This window comes from Fusarium keratoplasticum, chromosome 7 (assembly GCF_025433545.1).
Source record: "Fusarium keratoplasticum isolate Fu6.1 chromosome 7, whole genome shotgun sequence".
In the NCBI taxonomy this organism is placed as follows: domain Eukaryota; kingdom Fungi; phylum Ascomycota; class Sordariomycetes; order Hypocreales; family Nectriaceae; genus Fusarium; species Fusarium keratoplasticum.
In genome coordinates, this window is record NC_070535.1 from 900,937 (window position 1) to 913,275 (window position 12,339).

The following is a 12,339-nucleotide window of genomic DNA, read 5'->3' on the forward strand; positions in this document are numbered from 1 at the left end:
CTCACACACTCACTCTAGTGTCTTTTTGGCCAATGTGAAGGCACTTCGCCCCAGGAGGAGCCAGATGCAGGTTGGATGGCACAAAACTTCACTTCTTTAATCGCCTCATGTCAATTTCTCACAGGGCGATCTTTTTACACGTATTTATTTAGCTTCAACTCCCAACAGCCGGCAAGCCTTCAAGTTTTGTAAATCGGCTGCGAAGGATAGAGTATTTAGCCATCAATAAATAGCTGCATCAAAGTCTGTCTATCCAGAAAGTTGACCAATCTCATAAAGAACTCTGTAGTTATACACATTAGTTTAGCCGAGTGCCGGCATGACAAGCTTGTTGCCTCCATTCGCACTAATAGCAGCACCATTGACCCAACGGCCCTCCTCACTAGAAAGGAATCCAACAATGTATGCAATGTCCTCAGGGACACCAATCCTATCCGCAGCCGAAGTGTCTCGAATCTGTGCGTCAAAATAACCCGGCGGCATCAAGTCCTTGCTAGCCTTAATCGAATCAGTAAGGGTCAACCCCACGATGACACTGTTAAAGGTGGCGTGGGACTCCTTGGAAAAGGCCTCGGCAAACGAACGAGTGTAGCTTTGAAGGGCGGTCTTGCTTGCTCCATATGTCATGGTGGGATCAGCGTTGGCCTGATAGGCGAGGACACTTGAGATGTTGATGACACGACCTCCGTAGGCTGGGAGATGTGGCAGAAGCGCGGTGGTGAGCGTGACCGGGGCGTAGACATTTCCTTGCATCACGTCAAGGAAGCTCTGAAGGGTAGTCTCCTTGACGGGGAGAACCCGCGAGTGGTCGGTCAAGACAGCGTTGTTGACAAGGATATCGATGGTGGTGGTGTTGAGTCGTTCAAGCGCTTGGACGATGAGCTTTGGGCCGAATTCGGGGTCAAGTGCATCTGCCTGAATTGCAACTGCTTCCTTCACTCCCAGACCACGGCATGTTTCAAGAGTCGCCTCAGCGGCTTGGGCATTGGTGGCATAAGTGATGGCCAGCTTGGTGAGACCTTTGCGGGAGAGGTGAATAGCGATAGCTTGACCGATGCCACGAGAGCCTCCAGTCACAATGGCTGTCTTGTCGGCCAGGGACCAAGGGGCTTCGAAAGAGGGGGGAGAAGACATTGTGATAAAAATTGTCGAGTGTAATAGGCTTTCGTATTCAACGGAACTTGGAAGGAATGATGAGTGGATGAGCCTCTTCTTGGGGATGGTGTCTGGTCTTATTTATACAATAATCACATGTCCAAAAATCAACACAGAGCATAGTCATTCGACTTGGCGCCTGATAGCTCCAAGCGACGAACCGGAGCTTGCGGAATCAGTGTCAAGCGGAGCGGACAACGGAGTTGGAGTGGAGAAGCGGGATGGCATTCCATGGGGACAAAGAGCTGGGTTCCGCCTGGTTTAGGGTGAGGCTCGCGAGCCGATAGTGCCATGTTCCGCTAGACTACCGGTCAGAAGGCACTTGGTGTAGTGGCATTGAGGAATCCCGAGTGAGGGGCAAGGCTAACTTCAGATATCTTGCTAGCAATGGCAGCTAGTTCTGAACTCACAGAATTCACGGGGTGGCTGCAAGGGGGTATGGAGCTCACGGGCCCGAGAATCATCCCGGAAACCCGAAAAGCGTGATACGGATCTTGGATCAGTTCAGTACCGAACAAGGAGGGTCTTGGATCATGGGATTTAGGCGCGATTGAGCTTGCTACAGAGTGATAATACTCCTCTCGGACATGCACTTGTCAAGCCATGTTTGAGTCTGTTCCTTAATAATAATTTCCTTTCCACAATGTTTCAGTCGCAGCCAAATTGTAGCTCTACAGAAATCTCAAATATCTGATTGACTGTGCACTTGACTCGGTAGTGCATGAATATGAGACCAAATACCTACCTCTACGCTACTGCTCATTCAATCCAGCGGACTGTTGCATAATCCAGTCTTAACTCCATTATCACCGAATGAAAGACGCCATCATACGCGCTAGACAGAATTGACTCCCGTCCAGACGGGACATATTTGACAAGATCCGACAATCGGTGTGATTCCGGAGACTTACATGTATTTTTCGTTTTCCAATACGAGCAAAACCCCTGACATGGCCTGATTTGTACACAAAACAAAGTTTAATCCTTTCCGGGAAAGGCATAGCGTGCATGAATACTGTCATGGAGAAGCGGCACGTTTTAGCTCAAGCAACGAATCATGTTGCTGCGCCGGAGCAATTACATATGTCTCAAGAGGGCGCAAAGACAAACAATGGAAACGGACTTAAGTGCTTAAGCCCGCAATTGATCAAGACAATATCACTAAATCACAAGTGACGCGGTGCGGTGGGCGTCAAGGGAGTTCAAAAGTACATATGTCTCCGAAGGCGGCACAATTCTATCCCGACTTTCAAGCACTTCGACTCTGCAGTCCACCTCCAAGTACTGTATACTCGCCTATTCGCCAGGCTAGGTTCTTGAGTGAATTATAAGGAGAGGTCCTTTCACCTGTTTGTGCGGCCGACTGGTGCCCACACAAGACCGCACACCAAACTTGGATAGCATTAATAGATAGACAAACAAAGTGACAATCGCAACATAGAATAAGCCACTTATTCCTATTCCCCTTGGCAGCTTATACCCATATCCCAAAAATTATGCAGTAATTTACGGGTGCCTCTTGAGGGCACATCACTCATGTGCTTATTGCTAGTTTATTAAAGGATACTCTCCAACCATATGGCCTAAAACAATAGCTCTATAGTAATAGTCGTAGTCATGTCTAGCCAAGACTTCTTCATAAATGAACCGTCATCTTGCACCTGCGAGTCTTTTGCATTCATATCAGATCGATCAATATGTTATGTCCGTTGCAGATAGGTCGTCCCAGTGCAAATATTTAAGATGAGATATCCACCAAGTTTCTCCCTGTTTTATGAAATTGCACAAGGTTATGCCAAATCCACCGCCAGCCGTACAAAGAAGATCACGTGGACTTGCACCTGCTCCAGGAATGGGGTCATGTGATCGCCTCGCACGTGCAACTACCAGCCCTCCTCGCTTGGTACTAAAAGAGACATGGATCAAGCCCCAAGCACAGCCACAGACATGAGCCACCCACATCTCTTCAAACCACATGCTACCTTACCTACTCTGTACCTAGGCATGGAACCGGGCTTGTTAGATTAGACATAATGTGGCCAGCGAGGAATAGATAACTATGTAGGTTCTCAAGTGCTTTTCCCCTCTCTCCTCCTTAGCACTTGTTGTAAACAAAACACTGGTCGTACTCTCCTACCATTCTGCCCTGAACTAAGCCGCTTGAGAACAAATAGCACAGCTTTGGGAACGACGCAAGTTTCACTCCCACCTTGCGTGTAATCCAGGAAAAAAACATGTAGAGAATTGCTTACTGAGGAACTCGCATACATGATACGCTCCTAATGTCATGTAATGAACCTGTATTCAGTTGTATGAATAACCTCATGGCGTCGGTGCAAAATGTAGGGTAGCATAATTTTACCAATGGCGAAGTGGTTCTTGGCCAGTGGATCCGCTTTCTCTTGACTCTTGATTGGTCAAGAACCGCAGGCCAATCAAAGCATATGAGAACTTGGAAGTCATATTGAAGGGACTTGCACCACTTTCACCGCGAGTTGACTCTGACTTCTTTCCATTTTTAGACCTCATTAATGCATTAACTATTCCGAAAAAATCTTTTCAATCATAAGATCTTCAAGAGATCAACCTATCATCAACCCATTGGTTCACCATGCCTCGTATGGCAGATCTCGCTCTCCATGACTCCCCCGCCTACCAGCGCTACCTGGAAGGCGAACCAGAGAACCCGGGAACTGTCAAACGCTGGTCTGGTCTGAGACCTTTCGAACGGGATGTGAGTGCTAGAAGATCAACCGGGAGACAATGGGCCCTGAACTGACATTTTCGCATAGGAGCAGGGGAGAATTATTCTTCCCCTGGGTGAGCGGTTCTGTCGCATGCCTCACCGTGGAGGCGATGGCATCCAGCTCTGTAGCAAGGTGAGTTATTCCAATAACTATTCTACGGCATGAACTGATAGTCATTATTTAAGATGGCTTATTCTCTGGGTATGCGAATTTAAAGGTGCACATTCGCCTGGCGCACAAGGAGGTGATTGCGCCCGCTCACAAGGGCGCCAGTCCCCAAGCTGAGATTGACGACGCGAGCAGTACGTTTACACGCTACAGATTTCTACCAAGTATTAGCTGACTTGTATTTAGATTACTACACTCTCCTTGTTGCTCGACTTACTGGCGCCGATGATGGTGAGAGTGAAATCATCACCCCTCGCAAGGCCAGTGGTGAAAATGAAGTTGTTTAAAGTACCAGAGGGGGGTTTATGCATAAATTATACATTGCCAACCAATCGCCGAGTTCAAGTTAGTCCAAGTCTTTCCGTGGGCGGCAGAGATCTGTCCCAGATGGACTTCAGCCAGGCAAAATTTGATCTCCATGGACTCAGTATCATTTTTGGAACTTGCATCCGTTGCTCAAGGCTAGCACTGCATTTCTTGTGAGCGGCCCAACACGCGCCACTTCGTTTAACCGCTGTCTCAAGGGCATGCACTGTTCCTACCTCAACGGAGCAATGCGTAGCCGATGTTGAGGAGTACTGAGGATGTTCTTTGCAAGCATTGAGGAACTTTTCGTATGTAGTTTAGTGCAAACACGTATCTTCGGCGGATGCAACAAGCTAGCCTAGCACAAATATGGGATACCCCTTCATCATCTCTCTGATGTCAACTCTGCGGCCACTACCCTGCTGAATAACTAAGGCATCCTTGAGGAAATTGAACGCCCGCTTTAGATGTTCCCCCATCTCGCTCATCTTTTGAAACCTCTCAAGGATCCATTCTCGATGGAGTAGATCATCCGTCTCGAGTCCAGCTAGAAAGAGCGGCCACGCAATCTTCCTCAGTCCATCGTCGCCCCAGTGACTACGCAGCTGGAATGCCAGCCGCATGATTTCCGCAAGAATAAGACGCTGCCTTTTTCCTTGCCCGAGAGGTGAGTTTGGTTGTGTGATGCGGAGGAACTCGAGTTGGATGCCGTAGAAGATGGGAACGATATATCGAATATTGGCGACGAGTCTTTGGCTATGATCCGTCTCTGTGCACAACTCGCGAGAAACTTCCAACAGCTCTGCGTATGTATAATTGGCGTTTCTAATCGCGGCAGAGACGCTTGCTGCCTGCTGTTGAAACTCGTTTGATGAAATGTCGGGAATGGAAGCCAGTTCGGCCACCATGAAGCGCAGGAGGTTGCAGACGGTCAAGAGATTGTAAATGTTGCGATTTTGAAGATCATCCAGGAGTTCGGCTTGGGGATATGTGTGGCCCCAGGCAACACGGTATAACGGGTTCGAGTAGCGGTGCATGCGCATGTAACTCTGTAGAGGGGAGAGCGGAGGGGGCCCAAATGGATCATTCAGATTGGCGCCACTATCCTCCTGTTGTGTTTCAGATAGGAGAGACATCAAGGTCCTATTGAAGTGACCACCTCCTCCTGTTGAAGCTGCGGCCGCGTCCGATCCAGAGATCCATACCAGCATACGGGCCGAGTATAACGAAAGCATTGGCCTTGTACCTGAGCCCGACCTTCGTGTCAGAGCATAAGCTGGCGCATCCACATCTTGGTCAGATGTTGGAAACCGGAGAAGCTTGTTCATCCGGTGTTGAAGAAGAGAAGCGGCCCCCTTGATATGGTTGGTACAGCCCTGGCTCTGCGAGTGCCCGAACTGCTGCTCGTACAAAATCATGAGCCATAGAGTCGTAAGGAGGGAATCAAAATCCTCGCATGGCTCTTCGCGACCGACAGCGTCGGCCAGGAGTCGCAAGGCAGACGAGTAATGATAGGTCGGTCGCTGGCTGCATTTTGGGGATGGGTTGGGACGTTTTAGGTCCATGTCTCCAAAGCTGAGCGCTAGAGCCATATGCATTACCATCGGGTCCTCCTGGGCAAGAGTAAACATGATGGAGATACATGAGTACTCCTGGTGCTTGGTGTGATGAAGACTGGCGAATGCCGTCCGGAAATAGCGAATAGCTTCATGGTCAACCTGGGCCAGGGATAGCGAGCAGGGGGCGTCGGTAGGAGGGGCTAAACTGGCAGCAGGGGAAATAGGATTCGGCTGCCTCGGTGTCAAGGACGGGCTCGGCGACGATCTTGAAGCCTTTGACTTCCGCGGTCTTGGGCGATAGTCGCAAAAGAGGCCAAGCCGGGCGCATCTCCCACAGATGGGGCGTCTCTCGTCACAACGCTTCTTTGCGGCCTTGCCACGACAGGTCCAGCATCCATTCCTAGATCGGGGTTTGCTGCGGGGAGCCGGCACATGCTGCAAGAGAGCACGCGACTCATCTGTTCCGATGCCAGGGATGTCTGACTCCATCTTGTTGATCGGTGCTGAGTATTGAGTTAGAGTGAGGGAAGATGTTCAAGGAGACGGAACACAAGCCGATGGGCAGAAGATAGCCGACCAGCGGCTCTATCGGCAATCAGGTCCGTCTTATCAAGGGCGTTTTGCTATTTCTAGTTAGAATCCATTGATAAGAAGGACCAAATGATTGGATAACGGTGCCGCCAAGTTAATCCTAGTTCCCCGAACCTCGCGGCAACTAATGTCGGGAATAGACATTGAGCCCGGGGTTGATGCTGAAGAACCAGTCACCCAGTTTTCGGGGACACTTTTCGGATCCGAGGAATGGGGCGGATGCCTTCATCGGGCAACCATCGTCTATTGCAGCCGGCAAAAACGTTACGAGGGCCTGTCCCCTTCTGATCGCAATTTTGGAGGGGCAGCACAATACTGTATCTTGGCCAACATAACAAAGAACAATGACGTCAACTCTACAGATATTGAAGGGTTCTATGGAAATGAGATGCAATGGGATTTCTGCTGGTGATAAGTTTTCTCAACGAGGTATATAAACTTCTAAGTAGTGAGATGTACGATTGCTCTGGGCTTGTTTGCGTGGTATAGAGCATTAACATGGGGCCTCTTTTGGGACCTTTGGAGGAAACGGTTCAGAGATACGGCGTTTTAAGAACATGTTGGCGTCGTATCATGTGGACTCCTTCGTGGTTATTGATCGCATCAACAATCCTACTATTACTATGTATTCCAAAATGGGCTACTTATCGACAAAACCCCCAGCCTAACCAACAGAAGGCTGGTTAGGTCCAACTTAAATGGAATATCGGAACTCGGGTAGTTCAGCATCAGTTTTATCCTCCAAATTTTGAGCCAGATCCACCTCTTCAGGATTGTTCTCTGGGACTCCGTAGAGTTGATCCCTCTTCTTGTTCTCCCAGATGAGATAGTAACGGAGAACACCACTCAGCACGGCTGCAGCACTCAAACAGATGATACAGGCTGTGAAACCGCTTTCGTAGTTGGGCGCCTCGCTGGCCTTGAACAGCTGGGGCGAGGCAATGTTGGCTGCGCAATAAGCAACGAAAATCTGGTGGGCCAAAGACATTAGCAGACCGCATAGGAGGGAAGAAGAAAGGACAGGAACATTATTGCATAGCGACATACAGCGGCGTTGACAGTTGCTTTCTTTGTGAAACCAGCAAAGTTGGCAGTCGACATGGCAAAAACCATGGGAAAATTGCCCACGAAACTGACACAAAGACAGAAGCCGAAGAACCGAGCCCAGAGATGCTCAGGGTCTATCTTCTGGACCATCACGGCTCCTGCAATGCCCACTGCATAAATGGCCACCATGAAGTAAGTGCGGGAGTTTTTGATATACGTGCTACCGGCTGTGGCAACGATAACCGCTAGGGCCTGGAAGGCTGTCGAGATCATTTGGACGAGGTAAGTGTGAACCTTGGAGAAGCCGAAGCCTTTAAGGATGATGGATTGGAACTGTAACATTGTGGTCAGCCTCAAGAAACGTACTACACGCTCAGCGGGTAAAGGGTCATACGCTTTGCAGGCCATTAGCCAAGTTAGACGACAACATGATGAAGACTAGCAGCCACATCTTAATGTCAGCGAGACCCTCTAGCAGCTGGTACATCTTGAAGGTGTCGTTTTTGACGCTCGTCATGTTTGTGGCAACTCGAATGACAGCCTTTTCGCGTTGCTCGGGAGAAAGGAAGCGTGCGGTGGTTGGGTGATCGGGAATGAGCCACAGGAGACAGAGGCCCCAGAGCATAGTGACCGATCCAAAGATGATGAACAAGATCTGATTGCGCGAATTGTTAGGACTCAAGTTAAAGATGCGCGTTGGAGAAGAGTGGTGCATACCTGCCAGGGAGAGATGTCAGCTTTGATGAAGCTGATGGCGTAGGAGAGCAGCGAAGAGAAGAATCCAGCCATGACATTTCCCATGAACCACACTCCGTGTCGGAGGGGTTGTTCAGATTTCTTGTACCACATGGAAACCATAGTAGCTAGACCTGGAGCAATCGAAGCTTCTGCTACTCCAAGGAAGAATCGGGCGGCGAGGAGTCCGCTAGCGTTGAAGGAACCAGCAGACGCTATGAGGACGGCACCCCACATGGTACTTGAGAGGGTAGACGTCAGTTGAATCCATCTTTTGTGCTCAAGGTCTGTTTTTGGTTGTGGGATAAGTACGTACCAGGCACTGGCAATGAGCTTGCCCAAGGGTAGTTTCACGATCAGATACGAGGCAGGGTACGAGAATGCCAGGTACCCAAAGTAGTAGATGCTACTTGCCCAAGAGTATTGACTTCCCGAGAGATTCAGATCCTCCTCCAGTCCCATGATGGCGGAGAAACCAAGTGCCTGCTTGTCGAGGGTCTGGAAGAGGTACGAGAAGAGAAAGATGGGGATGAGACTGAAACTGTTAGCAAGACTGGGGGTTAGTGGAGTGACTGTTAATACGAACTAGAGATCAATCTTTCGAAGGATTTGTGCATCTTCCTCTGCGGAGAGAGTTGGGACATATGTGTCATCAACCACGTCCTTCTCCATTGCGCCAATATTGACCGAAACAGCAGCATCGCCGTCTTCAGGCTGTGCCTTTTTGGTGTGTGATTCAGTCATTATCACAAGCTGGGTAGGGGATTTAATGGGGACAAAGAAACAAGCAGTAAGAATTGGTTGAGGGTTGAAGATGGTATTCTCAAGGCCGGGCCCCGTCTTTCATATATAGAAGCCGCCATGCATGATTAACGACAAGTTGATAAAGAACTGCTTTATTACCCCAGCTTATCATCTTGATGGGTCCCAACTCGTTCTGGCATGATTGCGGGGGAAACCCTGGTGTCGTGAGACCAACAGCGAAGGCTAGAGGAGATTAGCGGCTAGCGATTGTCGGCTATCGGCTATTTTTCTTGTGGGTTAGTGGAGCATCCATTACGCCAAGGAGCGGCTAGATCATCAACTCTTAATTGGCTTGTCTCATTCAAAGGGCGATCTCGGAGGAAGAGGGCAAATTGACGCTGCTGATGTATAGAGAGGTTGAACTGGCTCACATAATCATGTAATCGCACTACAAAAGATGTCGTCGGCGCCCGCTGAGCCAAGAAGTGTGTCAGACTAACCATCTTGGTTGATCCCCTTTATTCTCGTTTATCACCCATCTCCAATTCATCCGACATGACCGCCATACTTGTCCACCAGCATCACAACGTCGAGCCATCGTCTAAGCACCAGACAGATGAGTCTCTACAAATGGTCAGGCGGGCCATTGCTTCCACCATCGACGCTATCGACAAGCATCTACTAGCAGTCAACAATGGCATCCATTCCCATCCCGAGCTCTGCTACCAAGAGGTCTTTGCTCATGCCACCATAACCGACTTCCTTGAGTCTCAAGGGTTCAAGGTCCAACGCCACGCATACGGCTTGGACACCTCCTTTGTCGCAGAGGCAGGCTCGGGTGGCCGGCTCGTCATATTCTGCGCCGAGTACGACGCTCTTCCCGACGTAGGCCACGGATGCGGTCACAACCTCATCGCCACAGCCTCCATCGCTGCCTTTGTCGGAGCTGCCAGCGCACTACTTGCACTGGGTATTGCCGGCCGCGTACGCATCCTCGGTACGCCTGCCGAGGAGGGAGGAGGCGGCAAAGTCAAGCTCATTGACGCTGGCGCCTTTGCTGATGACGTCTCTGCGGCGCTCATGTGTCACGCAATGCCAGCCCATCAGGTCAAGGACGGCAAGGCTGGAATCGCTGCATTCCGGACTCTGGCATCTCGACGCCTTGGCATGGAGTTCTTTGGCAAAAATGCTCACGCCGGACAGGAGCCTTGGAGCGGCATAAACGCTCTGGATGCTGCCGTCAGCACATACACAACGGTGTCTATGCTTCGGCAGCAGATCAAACCACATCAGAGGGTACAAGGAGTTATAGAAGAGGGAGGAAAGGTCCCAAACATCATTCCGGACTATACGAGGATGACTTGGGGTGTGAGAAGCTTCTCTAGCAGCGAAGTCGACGCATTATCCGAAAGAGTGGAAGCTTGTGCAAACGGCGCCGCTAAAGCGTCAGGGTGCACTGTAAAAATCACACGGTATGTTTTGAAAATCTCATGTTGTTGACTCACGCCACTAACTCGAGGACGAAGAGCGGTACCGTATAAAGAGTTGCGGGTGAATGAAGCCCTATCCATGGCTTACGTCAGTGAGATGGCATCGCTGGCCAAGGATGTTCTTTACGAGGAAGATGAGCCCTCATCCGCAGGAACAGACATGGGTAAGTGTCCCTAGTTCCTCCATAATCAAAGCCCATGACTGACAGCACGAATCAAGGCAACGTTTCACACGTTGTTCCAAGCTTCCACGGCATATTCGCCATCCCCACGCCCCCCGGAGTCCCTTGTCACAATCGGGCTTTTGCCGATGCGGCCGGTACTATTGAAGCTCATAGAGAAGCTGTGAAGGCTGGAAAGGGCATGGCGATGGTGGCGATTAGGGTACTCGATGATGCAGATTTGGCGGCTAGGGTGAAACATGACTTCGGTAGACGGAGCGGCTAGTATCGATGCAGAGAGAGTCTCATGGGGGTCTAGGTCAAAAGCCTGCGGCGTAAGACAGTTGGAAATAGCACATAGGGTAAGTAATAATACATGTTCTCGACCATCATGGCTGATTCTCAGTGTCGATAACTTCACTCCTTCGGATGGTATAGCTCCTTCAATCGCAACCTTGCAGCCGTGTTTACATCATGGCTAACCAGAAGGACCACCTTTTCCTGCCTTGAAAACTCCTTGATGAGCTGTAAGCTCTTAAACGCGGTCATTGGATCCTGGTTAATGCCATCCGGCTCCCCTCTTTCCAACAACTCCAAACTGTACGTAGCATCGCCTGTAATGAAGTACTTCTCAGCGTCATCTGTACTTGAGCTGCTGCCTTTCACAATCACAGAGAGGTGCCCCGGAACATGTCCCGGTGTCTCTACTGCGACAACTGCTCCGTCGGCTGTGATGGACTCTGACCGACTCCATGGCCCGACCGGCTCTCCATCAAACTTCAGTAACTTTAGATTGAACTGCTTTGGCCAATGGTTGGAAGCACAACCTTGCATAGCAGCATAGGTAGGGTGCTTTCCGAAGGCCTCCCAGTGGGTAGTGCTGATGAAGACAGGCACATTCGGGGCAGCCTCAACGATTTCCTTCAGGCCACCAGCATGATCGTGATGTAGATGTGTGAGAACCACAGCCTGCAAGTCTGCTGGACGCACACCAAGCTTTTCCATTTGGCTCACGACGCCATCTTCTGGTTCCACCTCAAGCTGGTTGAGCACCGTGGCGAGATAGCTCAAAGTTGGAAAATACCCTGGTTCCGTGCATTGAGGTGACGCTCCGGTATCGATCAAGATGGGCCCATCGGGGTGTTTGATGAGGAAGACGCCAATGGGCATCCATGGTGTCCACTCTCCTGTGAAGGAGCGGAGTAGGCGGAGCGTAGTGTTCCTGTTGGTGATGGGTTGTCCGCTCATTGGTTCTCTCATCTTGACCCTGCCAGTCGAGATGAACTCAATCGAAACGTCAGACATCTTCGGTGACAAGTGTGATTGTGTGTGCTGATGCTGGGACAGGCCGGATGAGGAGGGGTTGGCTGGAGTTGTTTATGAACAGGATTGGAGGGAGGGGAATGATAGACAGCGCAGCCGCCGCTGAATAAGTTCTATTGGTTTGTGGTAGCAAGACTGAAGAGAATTAAGTGATCAAAACTGTTGATGTTGAAGAGATCAGTTTATGTCGGGCCATCCAGAGGAGAAAGCGCAGACTACTAGTGAGGCGAATGCCGAGAACCGAGTACCGAGCGCCGAGCGCCGAAGTGCTAGTTATTCGCCCGAGGCCATCCGGTACAAACAATGGTATTTT

General features: G+C 50.2%; 5 protein-coding genes and 1 pseudogene across 6 annotated transcripts, besides 1 other annotated feature; 2 read left to right on the top strand and 4 right to left on the bottom strand.

The window, feature by feature from the left end:
- Window positions 1–303: 303 nt before the first annotated feature.
- Window positions 304–1,134, bottom strand: NCS57_00944400 (uncharacterized protein; the record flags this gene model as incomplete). The annotated part of the gene is made up of 1 exon (XM_053059220.1): window positions 304–1,134. The coding sequence occupies one exon, from the start codon at window positions 1,132–1,134 to the stop codon at window positions 304–306; it is 831 nt and encodes a 276-aa protein (XP_052911291.1).
- A 2,632-nt stretch (window positions 1,135–3,766) lies between these two features.
- Window positions 3,767–4,357, top strand: NCS57_00944500 (uncharacterized protein; the record flags this gene model as incomplete). The annotated part of the gene is made up of 4 exons (XM_053059221.1): window positions 3,767–3,889; window positions 3,948–4,034; window positions 4,120–4,204; window positions 4,257–4,357. The coding sequence occupies 4 exons, from the start codon at window positions 3,767–3,769 to the stop codon at window positions 4,355–4,357; spliced, it is 396 nt and encodes a 131-aa protein (XP_052911292.1).
- A 372-nt stretch (window positions 4,358–4,729) lies between these two features.
- Window positions 4,730–6,424, bottom strand: NCS57_00944600 (uncharacterized protein; the record flags this gene model as incomplete). The annotated part of the gene is made up of 1 exon (XM_053059222.1): window positions 4,730–6,424. The coding sequence occupies one exon, from the start codon at window positions 6,422–6,424 to the stop codon at window positions 4,730–4,732; it is 1,695 nt and encodes a 564-aa protein (XP_052911293.1).
- A 796-nt stretch (window positions 6,425–7,220) lies between these two features.
- Window positions 7,221–9,148, bottom strand: NCS57_00944700 (annotated as a pseudogene). The gene is made up of 6 exons: window positions 8,895–9,148; window positions 8,625–8,843; window positions 8,291–8,549; window positions 7,968–8,228; window positions 7,574–7,906; window positions 7,221–7,496 (listed from the first exon to the last, which is right to left on the bottom strand).
- Window positions 7,221–9,148: a sequence feature.
- A 459-nt stretch (window positions 9,149–9,607) lies between these two features.
- Window positions 9,608–10,989, top strand: NCS57_00944800 (Peptidase M20 domain-containing protein 2; the record flags this gene model as incomplete). The annotated part of the gene is made up of 3 exons (XM_053059223.1): window positions 9,608–10,524; window positions 10,579–10,706; window positions 10,763–10,989. The coding sequence occupies 3 exons, from the start codon at window positions 9,608–9,610 to the stop codon at window positions 10,987–10,989; spliced, it is 1,272 nt and encodes a 423-aa protein (XP_052911294.1).
- Window positions 10,990–11,120: 131 nt separating this feature from the next.
- Window positions 11,121–12,008, bottom strand: NCS57_00944900 (Lactamase-B domain-containing protein; the record flags this gene model as incomplete). Its single annotated transcript, XM_053059224.1, has 1 exon — window positions 11,121–12,008. The coding sequence occupies one exon, from the start codon at window positions 12,006–12,008 to the stop codon at window positions 11,121–11,123; it is 888 nt and encodes a 295-aa protein (XP_052911295.1).
- Between the last annotated feature and the right edge of the window lie 331 nt (window positions 12,009–12,339).